Source organism: Sinocyclocheilus rhinocerous, unplaced genomic scaffold, assembly GCF_001515625.1.
Source record: "Sinocyclocheilus rhinocerous isolate Xijiao unplaced genomic scaffold, SAMN03320098_v1.1 scaffold5670, whole genome shotgun sequence".
Taxonomy (NCBI): Eukaryota; Metazoa; Chordata; class Actinopteri; order Cypriniformes; family Cyprinidae; genus Sinocyclocheilus; species Sinocyclocheilus rhinocerous.
Genome location: NW_015632468.1, coordinates 18533 through 45711, shown reverse-complemented (window position 1 = coordinate 45711; position 27179 = coordinate 18533). Strand labels below are relative to the sequence as shown.

The 27179-nt window shown below is 36.3% G+C and overlaps 1 protein-coding gene across 3 annotated transcripts in view; it reads left to right on the top strand.

The window, feature by feature from the left end:
- Positions 1–16607, top strand: part of LOC107742419 (serine/threonine-protein kinase N1-like) — a 25688-nt gene extending 9081 nt beyond the window's left edge. The window contains exons 4-22 of one of the 3 annotated variants that reach the window (XM_016555359.1): positions 1114–1234; positions 4936–5081; positions 5211–5424; positions 5520–5705; positions 6517–6626; positions 6694–6837; positions 8371–8446; positions 8753–8882; positions 8964–9048; positions 10939–11033; positions 11307–11379; positions 12307–12398; positions 12662–12838; positions 13317–13379; positions 13502–13539; positions 14193–14335; positions 14596–14703; positions 14782–14862; positions 15525–16607. In XM_016555359.1, the coding sequence (XP_016410845.1) occupies positions 1114–1234; positions 4936–5081; positions 5211–5424; positions 5520–5705; positions 6517–6626; positions 6694–6837; positions 8371–8446; positions 8753–8882; positions 8964–9048; positions 10939–11033; positions 11307–11379; positions 12307–12398; positions 12662–12838; positions 13317–13379; positions 13502–13539; positions 14193–14335; positions 14596–14703; positions 14782–14862; positions 15525–15728 (2286 nt within the window). In that variant the 3' untranslated portion in view covers positions 15729–16607. Of the gene's footprint in view, positions 1–1113; positions 1235–4935; positions 5082–5210; positions 5425–5519; positions 5706–6516; positions 6627–6693; positions 6838–8370; positions 8447–8752; positions 8883–8963; positions 9049–10938; positions 11034–11306; positions 11380–12306; positions 12399–12661; positions 12839–13316; positions 13380–13501; positions 13579–14192; positions 14336–14595; positions 14704–14781; positions 14863–15524 lie in introns of all 3 variants that reach the window. The other 2 variants (XM_016555358.1, XM_016555360.1) reach the window with 2 other exon arrangements.
- Positions 16608–27179: the final 10572 nt, after the last annotated feature.

The following is a 27179-nucleotide window of genomic DNA, read 5'->3' as shown; positions in this document are numbered from 1 at the left end:
TCTGTCTGTCTGTCTGTCTGTCTATCTCTATCTGTCTGTCTGTCGGTCTGTCTCTATCTATCTATCTGTCTGGCTGTCTGTCTGTCTATCTGTCTATCTAACTTTCTATCTATCTGACTATCTATCTATCTATCTGTCTATCTATCTATCTATCTGTCTGTCTGTCTGTCTGTCTATCATCTGACTTTCTATCTATCTATCTATCTGACTGACTATCTATCTATCTATCTATCTGTCTGTCTGTCTGTCTATCATCTGACTTTCTATCTATCTGTCTGTCTGTCTGTCTGTCTATCATCTGACTTTCTATCTATCTATCTATCTATCTATCTATCTATCTATCTGTCTGTCTGTCTGTCTATCATCTGACTTTCTATCTATCTATCTGTCTGTCTGTCTGTCTGTCTGTCTATCTGATTTTCTATATATCTGACTATCTATCTATCTATCTGATTATCTATCTATCTATCTGTCTGTCTGTCTGTCTGTCTATCTATCTGACTTTCTATCTATCTGACTATCTATCTATCTATCTATCTATCTATCTGCCTGTCTGTCTGTCTGTCTGTCTGTCTGTCTGTCTATCATTTGGATCTTAACAATTGTTTTAAATTTATTATTAATTTGTAATTATTTTAAAAGTAGCCTGCTTATATAATTTAATAAAAATGCACAAAATAAATTTGATATAATCATGATGCATCGTGATAACGAATCGAATCGTTGACTTGATAATCGTAATCGTAATCGAATCGAATCGAGAAACCAGTGACGATTCACACCCCTACAATCTATCTATCTATCTATCTGTCTATCTGTCTGTCTGTCTGTCTATCTATCTATCTATCTATCTATCATCTGACTTTCTTTCTATCTATCTATCTATATATCTATCTATCTGTCTGTCTGTCTGTCTGTCTGTCTATCTATCTATCTATCTGACTTTCTATCTATCTATATCTATCTATCTATCTATCTATCTGACTATCTGACTTTCTTTCTATCTATCTATCTATCTATCTGTCTGTCTGTCTGTCTGTCTGTCTGTCTGTCTGTCTGTCTATCTATCTATCTATCTGACTGTCTCCATCTATCCATCACTCTGTCCTTCAGGATAAGAAGCTGCTTCAGTCGGCTCAGCAGATGCTGCAGGACAGTAAGACAAAGATCGACATCATCCGTATGCAGATCCGTAAAGCTATGCAGGCCACCGAACAGACAGACGACACTCAGGGTATGTCTCACTGCTACAGACAAGTTCTGTCTGTCTCACTCCCTCCGACAAATGAGCGTTTATCAGCTTAACATGATCATAGAGCTCCTTAATGGCTTAAACACAGTGTAAAGGTCCTTTAGCATCGCTTTTCTCTGTTTGCCTCATTGGAGGGAGTCTCATCTCACGTAGTTGGACTTCTTCAGCATTAGTCTTGTCCATACTGCATTTCAGGTTCACTTTATAGTGATATTGTGATATAAGGCAACTAAAATGATCTCCATCCAGTGTAATATTTCATATACGGTGAGGACATGAATCCATATGTTTTGCAAACCAGTCTGTCTGCTGTCATCTTGTCAAACAGTCTAATTCTGACAGACAAATGACTGTGTTTTCGCAAATGTCTGTCTTTCCTGACTGCTGTTTGTCTGTTTAGACGTCAGAGCATCTCAGAGACGGTCCATCTTCTCAAGCTTATTAAAGGAATAGTTCACCAAAAATTTTAATTCTGTCAGTTTATTCCACAAAAGGAGAAATAGGGCATAATGTTCAAATGTGTCTTTACAGTGACAGTTCAAAGTGACTACGCCAATAAAAATGGATGAAAAGCATCATAAAGCACTACAATCAAAGTCTTATAAAGATTTATGAGATCTTTGTGACAGAAACAGACCCATATTTAATTTGCTATTCACTGATCATTTTCCCAAACCAATGGCGTTTGGCTGAAATGACACCAGACGTTTTACAAATCCAAATCCAGAACTTTGGCATAAAGGATGCCTTCCACTACATAATGAGTTAAATTTGGGTCTGTTTCTTACACAAAGCTTCATATGACTTCAGAAGGCTTTCTGTATAATATAGTGCACAAATCATACGAACTGGCACTTTTTATAGTGTTTCCTGCAAGGGCGTAGGTTTGCTTCTGACATTGGTGGGGACATAAGAGCCAACATATTCATAATTCATAAACAGAGTTTTTTTTATGCTAGCATTTTTAACAGACAATAATTACACAAGTTTGATTTTGTGAACCAATGACATTACAGCAGCATCAGAGCGCTGGGGGTCTTAAAGGGGTCATATGAGGCTATTTTCAAAGCTCATTATTTAGTGTATTATTGGGTGTAATAGAATATGTTAGCATGCTTTCATGTTAAAAAAAATCATTATTTTTCACTTGCTGCTCATTATTGCAGATCCTCTATGCACAGTCTTTCTAAAATGTCCTTGAAAGCGCACAGTTTTCAAACGTATTTACTTTAACTTCTTCAATATCAATGGTATGACATATTTCAAATGCATCCAAAATTACAAAAACATATAGATATATTTAATTGTTTGATCAATTATTGCTAGGGACAGTTTGGTAGTCGCTGGATATTGGTAGGGGCATGTCCCTACCTAATTCTACAACTTGGTTTCCTGTGCTTCTTATACACTCTTAAAAATATAGGTGCTTCACGATGCCATAGAAGAACCTTTTTGTCTAAAGGGTTCCATAAAGAACCTTTAACCCTTTAAGGGTTCTTTGTGGCGAAAGAAGGTTCTTCAGATTATAAAAAGGTAAGAAAGAGATGGTGATTTAAAGAACCTTTGACTGAATGGTTCTTTGTGGAACCAAAAATGGTTCTTCTATGGCATCGCTTGAAGAACCTTTTGAAGCACCTTTATTTTTAAGAGTGTAGCTTGACTTTTTTTGGCTGTTGTATAGAAAAGAGCTGTGTGGAAAATCTCCTTTTGTGTTCCAACAAATAACAGAAAATTAGATAAATAATGACAATTTCATTTTTGGATGCATTATCCTTTAGTAACGCTATTTCTCAATGCCTTCATTGATAGAGAGTGAATGGGTCAGAATTAAAGAGGCATGAGGAGATGTAAACAGAAAGATGAGAGCTGGAGGGAGGAAATGGACGGTGCTGAAGCGTGCGGCTCTAATGGACTCTAATGGCGTGTTTCAGCGCTGATGTCTCATGTGTCCTGGGGCCAGACGGCAGCAGCTGGTTAAGAATAGATTTATTAATGCCACTCCACTCAGGGAATGACGTCTGATGGGGATTTGCAACAAGAACTATAATGTGAAATCGCAGTTTCTACTGATGGAGAGCCCCATCATAACATCCGTTTTGTTTAATTTGGTGGTAATTCTTGTTTTAAGGTGGTCAGAGAAAAATAATGTCCATGAGATCTCGTCCTGTCAGTTTGATTCACCTTAATGTTGATTCTAAGAGCTAAAGTGCTAGAAATTATGGTTCACGTCATTTCTGGTTCGTCGTTTTAGAAATGGAAAGTCAGGTCAAGCGCTTTGGGTTTCTTGAAGTGCTCTCTGGTTGTATACTGCACTTTTTGGCAGCGGTAGACATTTATCTAGGTGCTCCATACATACTGTGAATGGCGTACAGTACTTAATACACAGTTAATATAGTATGAGCAGTTTGCCATTCTGAGTGTGTGTGAAAAGGTCTGTTCTTCATTAGCTGCTGTTTTAGTTAATCATTTCAGTTTTAGTGTAGTTTTCGGTTTTAGTCATTTTAGTTTTTAACTTAAACGTATTTTATTTCAATTAGTTGCCACAGCAACATTTCTATTTTTCATTTTGTTTATTTTATTTTAGTTAACATTTATTTTAATTTTAGTTTGAGTTTTAGGAATTTTAGTGTGTTTTGTGGTTTTTATTACTATTTAATATGTCAATTATTTTGATTAATTTCATTCATTTTGTTTAATTTTAGCTTTCAGTAATTTTTCAACCTAAACTAAATGAAAAAATGTTGCTGTGGCAGCTAATTGAAATAAAATCAGGTTTTTGTATACTTAATTTCAGTAAATATTCATTTTAATGTTAGTAATTATGCTGTGTGTTTTTGTTGTTTTTATTAGTTTTGTTTTTTTGCCTCTTTTTTTAAATATTTTTTTAAATTTAGTTACAGTTTAGTTTTCAGTTTTAGTAATTTTAATTCAACTAATCTAAATGAAAATTTGAAATGTTGCTGTGGCAGTAAGTGTTAAGGTTTGTTCATATTTAATTTCACTTAACATTTATTTTTAGTTTGTTTTAGTATTTTTGTTGTTTTTTTTAAATGTTTTTTTTTAGTTTTCAGTTTTAATTCATTTTAATTCATTCATTTTAATATAATTTTAATTCAACTAAAACAAAAACAAAAAAAACTTACTTTTTTGATTTTCATTTAATTTTATTTAATTTTAATTCATGTTTATTTTTATTTTAATGCAAGTTTCAGTCATTTTGTTCTGTGTTTTTGTTGTTTCTATTATTTTTGACAACTAATTAAAATAAAATAATTTTAAGGGTTTATTTTCAGTTAAAGTGTATTTTATTTCAATTAACGTAAGTGTGTTTAATTTTTAGTTTTAGTTAGCAATAACAGCACTGATCCAACCACAGTGCTAGTTCATGTTCACTAGTCCAGTATGCTGTGTGTGTCTTCAGTTATTAAATATTACTAATTACATTCACAAATCAAACACAAGCTCAGGTCAATGTGATGGTGTGTTTTTCTATTAATAGCATCCCAGCAAGATCTAACGCATGTGTGTGGTATTGAAAATCTGAAATAGCACAAAGTTTCCTGTAAGGGGTAGGGTTGGTGTAGGGCAATAGAAAATACGGTCTGTACAGTAGAAAAACCATTACGCCTATGGGATGTCCCCACTTTTCACAAAAACAAACCTGTGTGTGTGCGTCTCTGCAGGTAAGCCGGATCTGTGCGGGGTGGAGCTCCGTATCGAGGAGCTCTGGCATCATTACCGTGTTGAACATGCCATGGCCGAGGGCGCCAAAAACATGCTGAGGCTTCTGGGAGCTGGAAAAGCACAGGACAAGAAGGCCATCGCTGAGGTGTGAGAAACACACATGCACGTCCTCCGATACCTTAGGAGAAACGAAAGCTAACACAGAAGTGACACACAGAAGCTGGCGTTAGTGTGGATCAGAGGAATGAGGGTGCAGGTTTGTTTGTCGTTCTAGGCTCAGTCTCGTCTCAGTGAAGCGTCCCAGCGCTTGGATCTTCTGCGAGTGTCGTTAGAGCAGCGTTTGGTCAATCTACCGGAAGATCATCCGAAAGTGTGTCTGATTAAGGAGGAGTTAGTGTTGGCATCGTCCTCGGCCTTCAGCTCCCGTCACAGCGCCCCCTATGTCCACAATCAGTACAGCACCCTCAGCAAACCCTCGCCGCTCACCGGTACGTCAATAACAATAACAATAACAATATATATATATATATATATATATATATATGTGCTCATGCTGAACGTATGACGGGTCTGTCCTGCTCAGGGACGCTGCAGGTGCGTCTGCTGGGCTGTGTGGGCTTGTTGGAGATCGTCCCGGGCCGCAGTCGCACGTCTCCGGTGGTTTTGCCTCACTTCAGTCCTGGAGACGGACGGCACTTCAAACTCACTCTGAGCAGCAGAAACAGCAGCTTCAGCCTGAAGACTCCCAGCAAGAGCGAAGAGCTGTCCTGTGAGTGTCTCTGTGCTTTCATTCTGATACAGTAGCGCTCAAAGTTTTTTTTAAATACTTTTATTCATCAAGAATGCATTATATGGCTCAAAAGTGACAGTAAAGACATATGTAATGTTACAAAAGATTTCGATTTCAAATAAATGCTGTTCCTTTGAACGTTCTATTCATCAAAGAATCCTGAAAAATAAAATGTATCACCATTTCCACAATAATATGAAACAGCAGAACTGTTTTCATCATTGATAATAATAATAAAAAAATTTTTGAGCAGCAAATCAGCATATTAGAATGATTTCTGAAGGATCATGTGACACTGAAGACTGGAGTAACGATGCTGAAAATACAGCTTTGATCACAGCAATAAATTACATTTTACAACATATCCACATAGAAAACAGCTATATTAAATTAAAATAATATTTCACAATATTACTGTTTTTACTGGACTTTCTTGATCAAAAATGTAGCAATGGATAGCAGAAGAGACTTCTTTCAAAAACATTTAAAAATTTTGAGATGTGGGCGGTCATATGTTAATGAGCTCTCGGCTGTGACATCTAATCATTGATATTTAAAAAGTCAGCCATTTTCGCAGTTTTGATTTTAATAAATCGTCTGGATTTACTAAAGAGGAAATTCTGAAATTCACAGTGTGGTACATATAGCCTCAATCTCATGTCAAAAGAGCAAGAAAAAAAGTTGTTTTCCATGATACGAGTCCTTTAAGTGTTGTAAATGTTTTTGGTTGATGGGTGTACAGTGTTTAGCAACAGTGAATGACCGTCTGATGTGTTTTTTGTGTGTTTAGCGGAGGTGAGCGCCGTGTTGAAGCTGGAGAACTGTGTGGTGGGACAGACGTGTTGGAGGAGTGTTGGTGAACAGACATGGGATCAGACCTTCACTCTGGAGCTGGAGAGAGTGAGTAACACACACAGACACACACAGACACAGCGTACTCAGATATTCAGCCAATGAACTCGTTCAGTCCAGAGAGATGGAGATCGCCGTGTACTGGAGGGACTATCGCTTGCTCTGTGCGCTCAAGTACCTGAAGCTGGAGGACTTTCTGGACAATCAGAGACACCGAATACAGCTGGAGCTCGAACCACAGGGACGGCTGCTCGCAGAGGTACAAACACGCACGCAAACACATGCTAATGGGTCAAGCATGGTCTGTTTTAGGCTGTTTAGTGGTACACTAAAATGCTTTTTTTTTTTACCAAACCACCAATAAGTCACTCATGTCAGATATGAGTAAACCATATTACGTTGCAATTCCTAAAATTTTAGTAGGGATGCACAATTTGGGGGGAAAAGAAATCAGATTTTTCTGATAAATCTGTGATTGTGATTTAAAATGCTATTTGAAAATAATTCCAAGTTTGCTGTGTAGGGCTGCACAATTTGGCCAAAATCGTGTACTTATATATCAATACAACTATCAAAAAATAAGGAATTATCATTATTGATATAGGAATTATTATTATTATTTATCATATACAATGAAAAATCTATACAAATAATAAAATAAAAAATAAAAACAAAAATCTTACTATTGTAATATTTCACTGTAAAATAAAAAAATATAAACTATTTAAGAAAATAATTTTATTTTACAATACAACTGTAAAATTACAATACTATTATTTATTATTATATTATCTTAATTATTTCACTTTCAAATGTTATACCATCAATTTTATTTCGACAGAAATCCGCAGGGAGCTCTTTAAAGGGATAGTTCACCCAAGAATGAAAATTACCCCATGATTTACTCATCCTCAAGCCATCCTAGGTGTATATGACTTTCCTGGCTCTTCTAAGCTTTATAATGGCAGTGAATGGGTGTTTTTTTACAATGGTCTAAAAGAAGTCCAATAAAGCGCATCCATCCATCATAAAAAGTGTCCCACACGGCTCCGGGGGGTGAAAAAGACCTCCTGTAGTGAATCGATGCATTTTTGTAAGAAACATATCCATCTTTAAAACTTTATAAACTGTAATCTCTAGCTTCTGCTAACTGTCGTACGCGTGTTCACTCTGGCGGATGACGTAGGCGAAGCGTAAGGTCCGCTGAGAATATGCTAGCCTTGCGAGAACCGACGTTTGTTTACAGGAGCAAAGTTTCCTAACTTTAGCAAAGGAAAATCAGTCTCCTCTTGGCTTATATCGAAATCCTCCATCATTTTTCTTTACAAATCTTTGTTTTGTACTACTAATTCATGAACAGTGTTTTGTTTTGCTCTCTCTGCTGCGCTCTCTCTCTCTCCGGAAGCTAGAGATTACAGTTTATAAAGTTTTAAATATGGATATTTTCCTTACAATAACACATTGATCCGCTACAGAAGGCCTTTATTCACCCCCCGGAGCCATGTGGGATACTTTTTATTATGGATGGATGTGCTTTATTTGACGTCTTTTGGACTATTGAAAAAAAACACCCATTCACTGCCATTAAAAAGCTTGGAAGAGCCAGGACATTTTTTAATATAACTCCGATTGGACACAGTACACACCTAGGTTGGCTTGAGGGTGAGTAAATTATGGGGTAATTTTCATTTTTGGGTGAACCCTATCCCTTTTAGCTCATGCTGGCCTCATGCTTTGGTAGATAGTCTGTACCTAATAAAACACGGTTTGTATTCACGCTTGTGTGTCACAGGTGATGTTCTTCAACCCTGTGATAGAGCGAGGTCCACGTCTACAGCGGCAGAGGAAGGTGTTTTCCAAACAGCAGGGTAAATCACTGATTCGAAGCCTGTTAGCAATGCATGCTGGGAAAAACACTGCGCACAAGGGCTGAATCCCATGCTGAATGCACTGGTAGCAGTAAAGGATACACTTTGAAATTTAGTATGAAGTTTGATATGGATGTATATGCTAAAAAACCTAGATATACATACATTATGTAAAATGTACTTGAAAATGATAAAAACTGCCTTTTTGTAATAATATGCCTGAATTAATCTATTTTAGTCTCAAAATAGCATAAGTATAATATGATATAGTATTGTGAAGGAGTTACTGTATGTTCGTTTGCTCAGGTAAAGCCTTCCTGCGCGCTAAACAGATGAACGTGGACATGGCGACGTGGGTTCGTCTGCTGAAGAACGTCATTCCCATGAGCTCCTCCACACACAGCTACACACAACACACCAACACACACCACAGCAGGTACTGTAACACACCGCAAACACGCATCTGATCACCTGACATTCATCCTGACCGACATCATGAACTTCAAACTTTCCTCAGCAGCGAGATTTCCATCCAGAAGATTCAGCTGGACGGCGACTCTCCTCCATCTGTGACGAGAAAAAACACACAGACGTCAAGCACGGTAAACCTCAGAGACTTCACTGACTGAAAATGGTTGTCGGTCCTGTTTTAGCTGGCTACGTACGGCTCTGTTGACTCACGGTTATATATATATGGGTCTTCGATGGAAGTGAAGCGAATATTTGAGCAGCTCTTCCCAAATACTGTGAAATTGTACCCATAAACTTATTCTTCTATTCTGCTTAGTTTATCTTGCATGGTTTGTCGAAGCTTCTGCTTGGTCTTAAAGGGATAGTTCACCCAAAAATTTAAATTACCCCATGATTTACTCACCCTCAAGCCATCCTAGGTGTATATGACATTCTTCTTTCAGACTAATACAATCTGAGTTATATAAAAAAATATCCTGGCTCTTCTAAGCTTTATAATGGCAATGAATGGGTGATATTTTTCAATAGTCTAAAAGAAGTCCAATAAAGTGCATCCATCCATCATAAAAAGTGTCCCACACGGCTCCGGGGGGTGAATAAAGGCCTCCTGTAGTGAATCGATGCGTTTTTGTAAGAAACATATCCATATTTAAAACTTTGTAAACCGTAATCTCTAGCTTATGCTAACTGTCGTACGCGTGTTCACTCCGGCGGATGACGGAGTCGTAGCGTAAAGTCCGCTGAGAATATACTAGTCTCGCGAGAACCGACATTTGTTTACAGGAGCAAAGGAAGCAAAGTTTCCTTACTTTAGCAAAGGAAAACCAGTCTTCTCTTGGCTTACAGTATATTTCGAAATCCTCCGACATTTTTCATTTCAAATCTTTGTTTTGTACTTCTTATTCATGACCGGCGTTTTGTTTTGCTGATTCGTCACTTCTCACCAGATCTTACGCTACGCTTACGTCATCCGCGGGAATGAACGCGCGTACGACAGTTTGCAGAAGCTAGAGATTACGGTTAATAATGTTATAAATATGGATATGTTTCTTACAAAAACGCATCGATTTGCTACAGGAGGCCTTTATTCACCCTCCGGAGCCGTGTGGGTTACTTTTTATGTTGGATGGATGCGCTTTATTGGACTTCTTTTAGACCAAGAATGTCATATACACCTAGAATGGCTTGAGGGTGAGTAAATCATGGGGTAATTTTAATTTTTGTGTGAACTGTCCCTTTAATGTTTTATGCATCGTTTCACTCAGCTGACTACAGATTTGTGTTCTCTATTTACACAACCAAGTAAACCCGAAAATCTAAAAATGTACAAAAAACTCAAGCGGACAAACAAAGGTTTTTACACAAGATTAGAACTCAGGCAGTTGTGTTTAAACCATTTAATTTTCATTATATATGTATGTATATATATATATATATATATATATATATATATATATATACCTATACCTGTATATATATATTAAATGCAAACAAATGTATTTACTGCGCCATATAAATTAATAATGTTTGTAAACATCATAAAACCACTTTTTTTATTTATTTACTTACAGGCAGTTGTTTAAACCATTAAAATTTAATTTAATTTATTTTAAAATTAACAAAAATTTTTATTCAATATTTTATCATCTGTCTTGAGTGTAGTAGTAGCATGGGAATTAATAACACTGTAAACTTCAGAACAGCACTGATTTAATCTATTTATTTTTTCAAATAATTCACTATTTACAATGAATGAAAACTCTTTCTCGAATGTAATTGCAATGTGCTTTATTGGCGTGAACTGCACATTTTGTGTTGCCAAAGCACTTGCAGCTAAGCTGTGTATAATGAGAGAAAAGTAAAAGTAACACAAGTTATATTAGCAATTAAAGTCAAATAATAAGTGCAAAATAAAGGAAATTTAAGAATGTAAGCTAAGCTAATAGCAATACATGAATATAACAAAAAGGAAGCGATTAAACAATAATAATCTGGTGAAAATAATAATCTTTGTTTCTCAGGTGGACATTGGCCCAGTGTCTGAGCCGGTCTCTCCTTCTGATCCCGCTCCTCTTGAGAAGGCTGTCAGAACCAGTTCCCATAATTCCCAGCGCAGGTACACATCCCACCAGCACACAATATGTTTTCCAGAGCGGGCCAAGACAGCATGAAACAAACACACACATTCTCACGTGCATGATGCCTGTGATGTTGTTTCTGGCCTCACACCAGCTCTTCCCTTCAGTTTAATTACATCCGGCCCCTGTGTGTTTGTGTGTGTGTGCGTGTGTGCGTGCGTGCATGTGTGTGTGTGTGTGCGTCCGTGTGTGCGTACGTGCGTGCATGTGTGTGTGTGTGTGTGTGTGTGTGTGTGCGTGTGTGTGTACAGGCCTTCCAAAAGCACTCTGTGTCTTCAGGATTTCCGAATGATTGCAGTGTTGGGCCGGGGACATTTTGGCAAGGTAACTGGAACATGTTCAGTCGCAAAATATTATAGCAACTATAGCAACTAGTCAGACACAATCAGCACAGACACGTCAGAAATTCACAAAGTCCTACACATCCGCCAACACTTTTTATACTGTGTTTGCTTTAAAAATTCTGGCTAGTTTGATTATGCTTTCAGCCAAGAGTGCGCCATTCTGCATTTAACATATTTTACCATGTTCAAATCCAGGCATTGACTTTCTGACTAGTTGACAACTTTTCTGGACAAACTGACTAGTAAAAATTTGTCTTGCAAGCAGTGTTATTTATATACTATGGTACAGGTTTTGAGAATATATTTGGGTTTGTTTTTATTTCAAGAATTTTCAGCTTTCTTTTTTTTTCATTTCAAGTTTTAGTAATTTTGTTCTTGGCATTTTTATTAGTTTTTTGTATTTCTATTTTATTTCAGTTTTAGAATTTTTAGTCCTTTAGTAACTTTTTTTTAATTTCAGTTTTATTTCTGTTATGAATATTTTTATTTCCGTTAACAAAAATGTTTTTTTAAAGTTCTGTTACTGCTTGCAACAAAAACTTTTTTTCTGTAAATGTTGAGTAAAAATATGTCTTACAAGCAATGTTTTTTAGTATTATTTATATATTATTATTGTATTTTTCTTAATATATATATTTTTTTGAATATTTATTATTATTTTGTTTTTATTTGAGATTATCACTTTACTTTCTAATTTTAATTTAGATTTTAGTATTTTTTATTTTACTTAACAGTTGTAACACTTCTTGCAAGTCTCGAATTTTGCATTGCATTAACAACAGAAGCAATGAGAAATGTCTTTCCTCTCAATTTGAGACACTGACCAGTTGAGAAACAGTGTTTTTGCACAGAGCCAGTTGTGAATGAAGATTCAGGTGTCTGTTAAGCATGATATTTGTGTTTCCAGGTGCTGCTGTCTGAATACGAACGCTCGGGAAAGGTGTACGCCATCAAAGCACTGAAGAAAGGGGACATTGTGGCACGAGACGAGGTGGAAAGGTGAGGAACTTAATTCAAGTTTAGTGTGAGAGAAAAATAACTTAATAACATCCTGTTTGTGCTCTTTTTGCTAGATTGATATTTCTGTTTCCAGTAAAAATATATTGCAAATATCTTTCTTACTTTAAGCATAAATATAATAATATCTAGTGAAATTCACTACACAACGTATTTTCTTCTTACTATTTAAAATGCAAAAGTACACATGACAGTTCATCCATTTAGTCTTCAGTCTTTAGACTCTCGTATCCTCTCTCTTCCAGTTTGATGTGCGAGAAGCGAATCTTTGAGACGGTGAACAGCGCACAGCACCCGTTCCTGGTCAATCTGTTTGCATGTTTTCAGACGCCAGAACACGTGTGTTTTGTCATGGAGTACACGGCTGGCGGAGACCTGATGATGCACATCCACGCTGACGTCTTCTCTGAAACACGCTCTGTGTAAGTGTGTTTAACTTAACCAGCTAATATGCAACACTAGTAGTTGTTACGTCACAGGTGAATACAAATGTATAAAATCAGGCAAATGATAAAAACCTTCAGAATATATATAAGAATAAAACTGTAACATTTGGTGTATGCAAGTGCTGCTGAAGTGGAGAAACAAACTCATTTTGAGAAACAAACAACTTCTACAGATGCAAATAGATAAAGTGCAATACAATAAACACTTAAATGTATTTTTTGAATGTTTTCTTTCCACTAGTCTTAAACAAAATATTATGAAACGCCAAATAGCCCAAAATCTCAAAACTGACCAGTGCATGAAGAAAAACAATGCTGTTACCTGTAGTGTCTTGCTTTAATAATCATTGTGCAATTTGAACGTGTCGTTCCTGGATTTATGTGTGCTTTTCGTGAGTGTTTTACTGTATTCTTCATATTTGTGTGCGTGTGTGTGTGTGTGTTTGTGATTCAGGTTTTATTCTGCATGTGTGGTTTTGGGGCTTCAGTTTCTTCATGATAATAAGATTGTGTATCGGTGAGTAAACACTCAAATACAGCTGTTTTCATAAGCTCAAGTTAGTAGAAGTTAAGAGTTAATTCTTGCATCTGTGTGTGTGTGTGTGTGTGTGTGTGTGTCTGTGTGTGTGTGTGTGTCAGAGATCTGAAGCTGGATAACCTGCTGCTGGATACTGAAGGTTATGTGAAGATTGCGGACTTCGGTCTCTGTAAAGAGGGTGAGTCACAGACTGTACCTGCTGTAATGATATTGATGGAGTTAATGGAGGAAGAGCATGATATTTGTTCACTGCTGGATCAGAGTGATCTGGAAATGACAGGCTGTGCTGCTGACTGCCTATTATTTTTTAATAACTCTACCGTTCAGAGGTTTTGGGTCGGTATGTTTCTGAAAGAAGTCTCTTCTGCTCACCAAGGCTGCATTTCTTTAACCAACAATGTAAATTGTTAAAATATTTCACAACTCTTTTCTATTTGAATATATTGTAAAATGCAAATTTTTCCTGTGATCAAAGCTGAAGTTTCAGCATCATTACTCCAGTAATTGCTTTCAGATATGAAACCGGTTCTTTCACATTTTTATACAATTTTTTGTAAGACAAAAAAGCTAAAAATCACAGCTGGTTTATTTAAATAATAAATACTGCAAAAAGAGATGCCCATAATAAAGCTATAAGCCCCAAGAAGCCGTGGTTTACAGTGAATTTATAACAGCTAAGGGGCGTTGTTAGGTACGACCAATCAGAATCAAGGACCGGAACTATCTGTTTCATAATGTCCTTTTCGCTCTTTCTGTCTTTTGAATGTCTTGTTTCTATCTTCTGTCCTGTAGGAATGGGTCATGATGACAGAACCAGTACATTTTGTGGGACTCCAGAGTTTCTGGCTCCTGAGGTTCTGACAGACACGTCCTACACCAGAGCCGTGGACTGGTGGGGTCTCGGCGTGCTCATTTACGAGATGCTGGTTGGAGAGGTATGCATGTGTCTGTGCAGTTTTTGCTTATTATTCTATTGTTTCCCAGGAAAATATATATATATTTTTTTTCTTTAAGCATAAATCTAACAAAATCTGCTGAAGTTCACCTCAAAATGTGATTCAGTAATTTTGTGTGGTTTTCAGTATAAATATCAAAAATGTCTTAAATCAACATACTTTTACTGGAGATGTAAAATAGTAAGATAAGAAGTCTTGTTTTCTGATAAACTTTTCTGATACATAATCTGTGTGTCCAGTCGCCATTCCCAGGTGATGATGAGGAGGAGGTGTTCGACAGCATTGTGAATGATGAAGTACGTTACCCAAGATTCCTCTCCACCGAGGCCATTGGCATCATGAGACGGGTAAGACTGTATTTTTTTCCCCCAAAGCTGTTCTCTGATTGGCCAGGTTTGTTAACTTTCCTTGTTTTTCATCGGTAGCTGCTGAGGCGTAATCCTGAGAGACGACTGGGCTCCAGTGAAAGAGACGCAGAGGACATCAAGAAACAACCCTTCTTTAGAGTATGAAGACTTTGTCCCAATTGTTAAAAAAATGAGATGGGAGGAAATGGTATATTTCAATGTTTCTGCGATCTTTTGCAAAATGTTTGCATTCCCCCAAGAAACGTTGCTTTTGCTTGCAAAACATTTGCGCTGGCTTGTAAAACTCTTGGAAATATAGAAATAATACGGGGTTTTTCAGCTGTACCTAATACCTATGCAGAATTATGCAGATGTTTCGCGAGAGAATGCAAAGTGTCTTGGGGGAGCGCGATACTTTTGTGAGAGTATGTAAAGTTGCTTGGGGGAACGCAATACGTTTGTAAGAAAATGAAAAGTTTCTTAGGGGAAACGCAGTACTTTTGTGAGAGAATGCAATGTTTTGTAAGCGAACGCAAAGTTGCTTGGGGGAACGCAATACTTTTTTGAGAGAATGTAAAGTTTCTTAAGGGGAACGCAATACTTTTGTGAAAAGGTTCTTGGGGAAACGCAATATTTTTGTGAGAGCATGCAAATGTTTCGCAAGTTGCTTGGGGGAACGCAAAAGTTTTGCGAGTGAATGCAAAAGCATTGAAATCTCATATTTTGTTCCATCGCCATGTCCCTATAGGGGCTCCATATAATAATGCCAAAGTGTCAATCCTAGTGATGCCGTGGCTAACTCGTCTTCTCTCACTCTATAGAATATGGACTTGGAGGCGCTTCTGCAGCGGCGAGTTCCTCCTCCTTTCGTTCCTGCAGTGAAGGGAAAAGAAGACGTCAGTAACTTTGACGCCGAGTTTACGAATGAAGCACCGACGTTGACGCCTCCTCGTGAGCGCCGGATCCTTTCGCGCAAAGACCAGGACTACTTCAGGGACTTTGACTATGTCTCTGACTTCTGCTAGGGCACGAGTGTGCATACTGCCGCTGCTAGGTGTGGGAGATGTGGACCATTGTAACGACCTATCAGTTGTTGCATCCTAGTCCACATCTAGGCTGCTTGGCGTGAGGACTGACGCTTCCTCAGAGGCTTCCTGCCAATGGAACATGGGTTTGTTCAACATGAAAACCATAATAAAGGGTTTGACATCTCCTGACTGCCTATAGTGATTGGTTGATTGGAGCGTGAGGAAATTACTCCATCCGACTTTAGGAGGTACATCGAACATGAAGAGATTCAAGAATCCACATAATGTGAAGCTCTGAAAGCCGGCAGGCAAGATGTTCTCTTGTCCTGTTTGCAAAGTCTTTCATGACATTACCCTTAGCACCAGATGCTAATGAAGTCATGAATCTTGTGAATAGAGTGCTGCAGGGATGACATATTTTTGTAAGCCAAAACCAGGAAACGAGTTCGCCTTTTAGCACATCCGGTTTCATCATCCTGATTTTTTAATGGGTTTTTGGGTTAGTTGGTCTATGTTTAACACAAGCTCAAGATATTTTCACATTTTATTCTACGACATAAAATACATCAATAATACTCCCTTGTCTTGAAAAAGTCTGTTGCTAACAAATGGCTAAATGGGACTTCAGAGGTGTAGTTTGCAAGAAGTATAAGGATATATAATGCTCTCTTGCCAACTAGTCTTACTTTTTTTTTTTAAATAACGACTGAAAGAGCTGTCATAAGCTTACTGGTGGTGTAGTTTGTTTATAGCCAACGTTTAGCTTTTTATTTTCTAGTGTTTTGTATTTGGCCTTCATAAAAGATTCCTTTTATTCGTGAGGATTTTCGTGATTAACAAAACATGAAAGAATCATAAACTTTGGTTGGCCACAGAGCTTATTTTCTGCAGTAATCCAAAAGCCAATGGAGAAATCCTATTGGGGTTTTTTTTTTTTTGGAGGGAACCAGCGTGATGCTAACTTATGGGTTGGACTACAATAATACATCACTGCAGCGCTCTATGGGAGCTTGTTGACTAGCAGAGTCCAGTTTCATGGTACTGACCCGAGTAAAATGGCTCACCGAATTCTCCCTTCTCCTGTCTTTCTGTCTCCATTTTCTTTTTTGACCAATGTAGCCATATCACACACAATCCAGAGACTGTTTACTTCTGTAATACACTCATTTAATCACACGAGGGCGGCAGAGAGTGTGACAGAGTTGTGGAAACACTGTTGTATCAGGTGTGTGTTGTTTTGGGATCCTTGAGTTTGTATGCCTTTACTGTGTTATGAGCATGTCTCATAACGAAAGGCAGCATCAACCTCTAGATTTACATTTTTAGAGATCTAGTTTTTCTTTCTCACTGAAACTTTACTAATTATGCTATGCCTGAATATTACTATATTAAACAACTAAACTCTTTTGGGGCAATATTATTTTTCTCATAGTCTCTTTTATGATCAAATTGTGGAAAATTTACCTAAGCAGGAAAAAATTAAGATTATGAGTGTTACAGGATGAAACTGAACAGGAGCAGAATGGAAAGATCAATCCCACACAGACGTCTACAAACTAAAGGTAAGATGTGAACAACACATACACATTCACATTTATATCAAATAGTTCACTCCATCAACTGCCAAGTGGCAGTGAAGGTGGCAAGACCATCCGTTACATAAGCAAATAAACCAGCGAGTGCCAAGTGTGCTGTGAGGAACTTGCTTAAAATGTGATGAAGGGATAGTTTGAAGCACTTTTGAGATAATGACTCATTGTTCCCCAGAGGAGAGAAGGAGAAAGTATCCATGGAGCCCAGGAGATGGAGCTGTAAAATAGGAGGTCATGTTATGTGAACAAACTACACTCATTCTCCCTCATGGACTAATTGAGTAATTGTTTATGTGCTCCATAATTGGGCGTTTTCCAAGCAAATCACATTACACTAAACTCCAGTAACATGACATGCTTTGTTACCAAAAGTGGTCTACAGCACTTTACTTTCAGTTGTGGTTAAGCATCTTGCTAAGGTACAATGGCCCCTTTTTTACATCTAATTTTAATAAAGCAGGGTAAAATTAATCTTGAAGGAATATTCCAATTCGATCACTCAAACTACCTACGCAGGTAGTCAGTGATGCATTTGGTCATGTTGCATTTGTAGGGTCTAGGGTTGTGACGGTGAGGAAATTTTCCCACCGGTTAATCGACGTGTGACAACACCGGTAATACCGGTATCACCGCAGGGGAAGGGGCGTTCCCTCTTTTCCTCGCTTTCCTTCGCTTTTAAATAGCTTGTAAAAGTGGTGTGTACATTTTACTTTCACTTTCAAATAGCGGCAATTCGGAGTAAAGCAATTGTTCGTTTTTAGTTCGTTTGAATTTTCCCTCTTTTCCTCGCTTTCCTTCGCTTTTAAATAGCTTGTAAAAGTGGCATGCGCATTTTACTTTCACTTTCAAATAGCTGCAATTCGGAGTAAAGCAATTGTTCGTTTTTAGTTCGTTTGAATTTTCCCTCTTTTACACGCTTTCCTTCGCTTTAAAATAGCTTAAAAGCGCCGTGTGCATTTTACTTTCACTTTCAAATTAGCGGCAGTTCGGTGTCAATTGCTTGATTGCAACAACAAAATACAACGTCAAACTCACTTTAGCGTATATATAAAACAGAACTTTTATTAACAAAACGAATAAAAATACACCATGCTTTAGGGCAGGCTATGCCTAATATAAAACAACAAATAACTTACATAAAGTTTAAATCTAAATCATCCGCCTTCGTCTTGTCTGTCTCACCTCACTCTTCTTGTCAGTCAGCTCGACTCACTCTCACTGGAGAAATGAAATCTGATCTGTGATGCAACTGTCGTTCAACTGCATTGAGCATCCGCGTTCAGTTTTTAATTGTAGTGTCTGTTCTTTTAATAAACTAAATGATTTTTATTACTATAAAAAATCAAAACGACGGTGGGGGTCGATGACGCGGTGGGCAAGTGACGTAACCGGTGTTGCGGCTTAACACCGGTATCACCGTCAGCACCGTCTATCGCGGCAAGCCTAGTAGGGTCATGTAAATACTTAATCATTGCAGGATGCCGGCAGTAAATTATCAGAGCTTATTTCATTCTCAATCCCCATACCAGTCTTCACATTTTATTTGGAGTCACAAAATCGGAGACCCTTCCCTAAAAATCTCCATGAAATCCAGTCACAAGTGGGCAATGAATACTAATTTGTGATTGCTTAATACCATTGCCTAATGCAATTTCTTCCCTATTAATTGGGTAAGAAAAAAAAAAGCATGGATTTTAATTTCAGCAGTGGTTCTCAACTAACACAATATTCAAAGGCCCCCATTCAAGATATATTTATGCTTGAATTTCTGCTGTTATTATGACAAAGGTGCTTGTTTTCCAAATTTTTTATTAACAGAAACTGGGAGTGTTGATATATTAATTGGTCAGTTTATTATGTGATTCCAGAAATGTCAGTACTATTTAAAAAAAAAATCAGGTTATATTATTTTAATATATTAATACACTTGAATATTAATTGTGTTTTTAATAACAATAATAATAATACTAATAATTTAAATAAGTTTAAAGTTGCAATGCAATGGAAGTTGCGACAGAGCATTTCTCCTGTATTGTGACGTATATCCAAGTTTATCAGATTATCCAAAAAGAAAAACATATGTCAGGGAATTATTTTCTTAGTCTCTTCCAATAGTTTTCCAATAAAAATATTTAAATTCTTAAATACATTTTAGTATCAAAATGACTTAAAATATAAAGTCTTGTTTTCTAAAAACAATAACAGCAACAACTCATAATTAAGTGACTTTAAAAAAAGAAAGAAGAAGAAGCAAAATATCAGTTAATTTGTATAAGGAAAAATATTATTGTTCTTACTTAATTTTCTAATTTTGGTCTTTTATTTATTTTTTCAGACAGCAAGGCTTAATTGCTTACGTCTTCTCAAGTCATTTTAATTTTAGAATTTTTAGATAACCAGTAATGTATAATGCATTTTCACTAGGAAAAAAAAAAACAGCAGGGGTTTTATAAAGGAGGTCCTTCAAAAAAGTTTGAGAAACCCTGTAAAGAATGTGAGAGTAGAACGAGAGTAGAAAACATTTATCTTTCCACTCTTTTATGATAAATGAATGCAAGGAGGTCACTCAGACAGACTGAAAATGCACAGACCAAATGATCTCGCTCCAGACTAACTAAAACCTCTGATGTGCATTCATTGAGCATCATCAGAGCAGACTAAAGCGATTAAATTGCATGATGTTTTTAAACATCTCTCAGTGATTGCAGCAGCTGGTTCAGATTCCCGCCTCGTTCTGCGCGGGTCATGTGGCTCTGATTTGTTGGGAAGCTCAGGTGTGTTCTGGTCTCATCACATGAAATATTCTGCAGATTTATATTTTTCCACACAGTTGACCCCTGATTGTCTTCGCAGAAATCATAACATAATACTGCGCACTTCATCTGAAATAATGGATGCGGCAGCGCTGGTAAAGTACCAACAAATTTGTTAAACTTATGGACTTTGTTCAAACTTCAATGTTTGAAACTAGATTTTTACAGTCTCAAGTTAGGCTTACAGTACCATTTAGGCTTAGGGGTTTGTTCATGTACTCACCCCTAAGTATGAGTTAGTATTGTTTTTTTCAGTATGATTGAAATACTATTCTAGTATTAATATTTTGATTTCATTTTTTATTTTGATTTCCTGTTTTCATTTTAATCTTAAAGTTTTAGTTGTTTTGTTATGTGCTTGTCATTTTTACTATTTATTTATGTCTATTTAGGTTTTAATAATGTTTATTTTTTTATTTTAATTTGAAAGTTTTAGTAATTCTGTTATGTGCTTTTCTTTTTTTTTTCTTTTTCAAATATGCTGATATAGTTTTTATTACTATATACTATTATAATAATATTTTAAATTAGTTTTTGTTTTTATATTCTGTTTTCATTTCAATTTAAAGTTTTAGTAATTCTTATGTGCTTTTGTAATTTTTGTTATTTGTTTGTCTGAATTCTTTTATTAACTGCATTTTGAATTAGTTTCTATTTTTCTATTTTGTTTTCTTTTACATTTTAGTTTAAGTTTTAATAATTCTGTTATGTGCTCTTGTAATTTGTATTATTTTCTTTAAATATGTCCATATAGTTTTTAATTTTTAATTTCAGTTTTAGTTGCAGTTTTTTTTTTCAGTTTTCAGTTATTTTATTTATTCATGAAGTTGAATGAAAATGCTAAATGGTGTGTGTGTGTGTGTGTGTGCGCATATACTGTATATACATATTAGTGCAGTCAAAATGAAGAAGTTAAATTTTTTCAATTAACGCAGGGGTGGAGCTAGGGTTGGCCACCCCACTCACAACTGCTGCTCGTCTCTTTTTTACTTGACAAGAATTGCGTTTATTTAGATGCAGAATGTCAACATCAAACGGGAGACTTTTCAGACGCGCACTCCAACTTGTCAAACGAGCTTGGAAAAGGTACATGTGACGAGGAGCTTCAGTAGGACAACAGTGAACTGTAGTCAGATGAGATGTTGTCAGGCCATATGTCAGTAAAAAACAATTTTCCTGTCTTGTCAACCATTATACTGTGTTTGTAGCACGTGCTCTTCAATTGCACGCACAAATGCAGTGGCGCGCGCTGTATATCATTTCATATTAAAGCGCAAATGAAACTATAAGCATGTCATAGTTATGTCATCAGTTAAATCATGAAGTTACCAAAAAGGTGATTAAAGCTGCCTAAAAACTATGTATGTAAGTATTTGTTATATATGATCGGATTTAAGAACATATCTCTGAAATGCAGTGGTTTTCAGAATCAGTCCTGGAGCAGCAGCACTGTCTCCCTCTTCTAACACCTGATTCAACTCGTCAGAGTTTCACCAGAGACGAATTGCTGGACATTCGGCACTACACATCACCCGATATATTACCGGTTTTCGACTATTCTGATGTTTTGCTGGACATAGTAGTTGGCGGAGCAGCTGCGCTGATCAAGCGCTTCAGGACGCGCAGACGGGGGAAGTGAGCCGGCGCCCTCGTGAAGCTCAGGCAGCACGGATTTCCATCATTGAATCTGTCCTCTGCACTTCTATAACTGTCTGGTTCAGCTCAGCTACCAAATCTGACCTCAGAAGACTACAGAGGGTAGTCTGGACTGCTGAGCAAATCATTGGTGCTACCCTCCCTTCTCTCCAAGAACTGTACTTATCCAGAGTGAGCAAAAGGGCTGGCAAAATCACTCTGGACCCCTCACATCCAGCACACTCCCTCTTTGAACTGTTTCCATCTGGTCGACGCTACAGAGCTCTGAGCACCAGAACGGCCAAACACAGGAACAGTTTCTTCCCTCAGGCAATCCATCTCATGAACACTTGACAATAACTGTGGAACACACAACACTATTTATACACTCATACACTTATTCTAAACTCATACACTTATCTAACACACATACTTAGTCTACACCTCAAATTTGCACATAATATACCTGTACATACAAAACTGTCTATTGTAATATACCTGCACATACAATTGTCAATTTATATATTGTTATTCCTTATTTACTTGTTCTATTTTTTTATTCTTCTTTTATTATCTGTGTCTTGTCTTGTCACTGTCGTTCTGTTGCAATGCGGAAGCTTCTGTCATGAAAACAAATTCCTCGTATGTGAAAATATACCTGGCAATAAAGCTCATTCTGATTCTGATTCTGATTCTAAAGCAGCCAAAATAACCTAATAACAGCTGCTGAGATGTCTGCTAATCAAACAAAAGAAAAAAAGAGCAAATCAATAACTTTTGTAGCTTTAAGGATTCATCTATATTTAATTTAGATTTAGTGTTTAATAACTTTATTCAATTTCTGTATATTTCCTTGCTGAAGGGCACAGTAAATATGACATTTATTATAATGGGTTTATGTGAAGATTGTTTTAAGTTCACTTAAATTAGAAGTTGTTATTTTGGTTTTAAGTCTAATAAATGTTCAAATTAATAGCTCTCAATTATACTGTAATGTTGAATGGCTATAGTAAATGGTTAAATATTAGGGGGGAAAAAAATTTCATAGAGACATCAGTAGTATTTGTATCAGTGATACTTGCTTTCAGTCATCAAAAAGATGCCATTGAACAAATATTAAAAATATACTGTCTTTATGTTGTTTCTACATGAATTTGAAGATTAATGGAAGAAATCAATCAGTCATCAATCAAATTTATACATAAATAATAACGTATATTGTTAGCCACTGGCTAATAAATTCTTAGATTTTACTCGCCAGTGTGTGAGTTGGAGGCTAAGTATAAGTTTAGCACAGATATATTTTCACTCTGACTGAGTGCTTCAGAGTTTCACTTTACATCAAGCGATCTGTGCTATTTTTCAATTCATCTCAATGGATGCACAGTGTACCTGTATTTGACGTACCATAAACTTGAGTGAAGGCAAAAGACTCGCCATCGCTTTGATGAGAGCACTGTGTTTCTCTCACACATGCAAAGAAAGAAAGCGAGAGCGAGAGAGTCTTACCATGCGGAATTTACGTGCTACATGTAAACGATATTCTTTGTTGTATTTTCTTGTCAAAATAACAAGAGTTCATTTGGAATTCTTCAGCTTTTAAGAACAACCATAAGATACCGCCAGTTTCTCCGGTAGTGAGCGGAACTAATGCGCATACGGAAATCTCATTTGCTGGTCTTCACCTATTATCGTCCCTGTTTTGATTTCAGAAAATTAGTTCTAGCGAACAGAGACAGCATGATTAATATTCATTAATATTCATGAACCCAGCAGCTCATCAATCCTTAGTGCGTTTTATATTGTCATTTAGCAGTAGAATTCATATTATTATTATTATTATTATTACTATTATTATCTTATCAGTATTATTGTTAGTTTTTCTTTTTATTACAGAAACACTGAATGACCAACAATATCTTAATCAACAAGTTAAAATGATAAATATGCATTCATACATGCTTACCACGTTTTAATTCTAATTACTAAAGTTCTATCATTAAATAGTGCTTGATTATCATAATATCATATTATAATGCTTGACTGACTGATGTTAAGAGTGTACTTTCAGATATTTAAAAAGCTGTGCCATTTTACTAACATTAGCTTAAATAGTATATCAGTCTGGTGAGTAAAGAATTTGCCAGGCAATGGCAATTCTATTACCAAGGTGTGCGTAGAGGGTTGTATATAACTATAGTAATAGTGCTGCTTTTTTAATGAACACAGTAAATGAAAAACAGTTTTTCCCTGAGATGCTTTTCAAAACAATGTGTGTTTGAGCTTCTGACAATTCAAGATGTTTGTCTTGTGTGTCTCTTAACAGTAGAGTAATCTGTTCATCTGCAGACAGAAGCTCACTGTTCCATCATGTTTCTGCTCAAGGTGAAGATAGCGCCCATGTTTGTTTTTCACTGACTCCAAAAAATAGCCGCTCTGTTATATCTCGTAAAGTTGTTTACTCTCTTTCCCAATATATCTCTTTCTAGGTGTGTGGTTTTTTTTTTAACATCATTTTTGTTTTCAACTTGTAGACAGCGTCCTCGAAAGTCAATCAGCAATCAACTCTCTTACCTCAGATTGCTGACTTTAGTGGCCATGATCCTAAAGGACTGCTGCTCAGTCTAATGATGGGAAACTGATACTGATTGTTACTTGTCTTTATATTATAATTTCTGAGATTATATGTAGATTATTGGTCAGTTATATTTTAAAGTTTACGAATATGACTGTTTTCAATTACTGACACTGAAGTCTTAATCAGAAACAACACGGCAGGATTTCAAAAACAAGCAGGGTGTGTCCATATTGAATGTGAAAATGCTCAAAAAATATGAACCGATCACAAAAACAAGCTACCAGAATCAGTGTGGATGAGATCCCAGAAAACATGTAAAACACTGAGAGTACCTTACATGACGTCTGTGGTGCTTTTCCATGAAATCTAGTGGGGGGGGTTTGCATGCAGAGACATTAGAAATGCTAGAGAGAGATGAAAAAAAAAACAGATACATATAAAACCGTTAAAATCTCCAAACCTACAAAACAAAAAAACTGTTAATAACCATTGTTAGTTTACATAAAAAATATTGTAAAATAATTACCAATGCTTGTGTCCATAAGTAACTAAAAACAAAGAAGTCTCTCTTCACGTAACTTTACTTATTGAGTATTAATTAAGAATCAAAATGTTTGCTCTTAGGAAAGCATGTAATACCAAAGTCACAAGGTTTTCTTCCACTAATATCTTTTATCTATTTCTGCTTCTATATTCAGTATTGTTTAATAACTTTAAATGACTCAATAGGATGACGTTGAATGTCCTTGTCTGGTGGTATTTTCTCACTATTCTCATTTTGGGAGGATCCTATAATAATTGTAATTAAGCCTTTTATCTTCTCATTAAATTCATGTGATATTTCCTCTGATCAAACCCAAACCCAAAAAGTCGGAGCAGAACTCCTGTCGGACAACATCTTCAGGACGCTACGCTCCATATGACTAGTAAGCCAATTCTCAAATAACTGCTGTGATGGCTTTTGTTCAACCCGCTTAAATGATAGAAGTACTTGCATTGTCCAATCTATAAAGACTGTGTCTGTTCCCCGAATAGTGAGGTCAAAATATAAATTTAATGCAGGATCTAGAAAAACTCTGATCATGATTAAACCAGAAAAATGCTAAATAAATGAACAAAAACTATTTTTAAAGTTTGGGCTCCTAAACATTACATCACTCTTAGATTACACTATTGTAAATTAAATGATCACAGATAATAGTTTTGATGTACTCTGCTTGACTGAAACCTGGCTAAAACCTAATGATTATATTGGTCTAAATGAGTCTACTCCACCAAGCTACTGTTATAAGCATGAGCCCCGTCAGACTGGTCGTGGCGGCGGTGTTGCAACAATATATAGTGATATTCTCTCAGAAAACAGGATACAGGTTTAACTCATTCGAAATTCTAAAACCCCTCTTCTAAAAGCATACCCCCAAACTCATAGAAAATAACCAAAAACAATCCAAGGTTATTATTTAGCACAGTGGCTAGATTAACACTTTCTGTCTTTCTGCAACTTGTGTGAATGCGTGTGTTTATGTGTTAGATTAGTTTATATGTCTTAGATTTATCCAATAAAGCCTTATTGATATTGAAAAGAGAAGTATCTTTTGTTTTGTGCTCACAAGTTAATGTCTTAAACTGCCGATCTTGTTACTGTGCTAATTACTAGTGTTTTCACTATATTTTGGATATAAATATCCATTGCAGAATTGATGTCATACGGCTCGTTCACGGAATCGCTGGCCGTCTCAGTGATCAGCCGTAAAACAGTGATTCTGTCCCTTACATATTATTGGTGGAGTTCCCTTTAAAATCTTAAATGATTCCCTTTGAGCTAAATTGACCTGTTTCCCTTACAGTGTTCATCGTCTGTTTGATTATGTCATTAACTGAATTTTACCTACATTTCTGCCATATGTACATCAATTTGACATAGTCACCACTGACAAGCTACTACTACTAAATATATTGTAGAAATGTAATTTTCTGTAAAACTGCTTTGCAACTATTTGTATCGTGAAAAGTGCTATACAAATAAACTTGAATTTAATTGAATTGAATTTAATTGAAAAACCCATATTATTTAAACTTTAACATCTGTTCGGCTCACAAAGTACTGCAGATGTGATAACTTTTAAGAAATGTGATTTTTAGTCAGTATAGTAATGTTTTTTTGTGCATTTCTACAGTATATAAATCAATCAGAGAATGTTAGCATGTAAAAACTACTTTACACTGAATATATGTTGGTGTCTGAAACCCAAAAGAGACAAGTGTGAAATTATAGGGTTCAGACCCCAAACATAATATTTTTGGAGTTGCTTGGATTTTTTTTAATGAATGGATTTTTAGTTGGTTGTAATTACATCTATTTGGCAAATGCTTTTATCCAACATGTTCTTTAGGATATAAGTGGTTTCTGGAAATCAGCTGTCGACCCCACATTCTTAACATTGAGTTAGTTGCTATGGAGACAAGGGCAGGCAATAGCATGAGATTCTGTAAAAGGTTAACTTTATAGGACGCTTTAGCGGTGCCCAACCCAGCCCTCACCTGCTCTTCTGTGAAACATCTAATCCAATCAAATATGTTATTTTGACTAAAAATAAAATAACTTAAACACCGGTTTAATTAGAAAAGTCCATTGCTGGATGAAGTCACTTATTTCTTACTGTCAGCAAAAAACAAGAGAACTGATCCAAGTGTTTAGTTGAATTATTATGAACGCATTGAAATCAATGTAATTACGAGCCAGTTAGGGTAAACGTACCTAGTAACCTCACGGATGTGGGAAATAATTACAGTTAGATCCAAAAGATAGTTTTAGCAATATAGCGCAGAT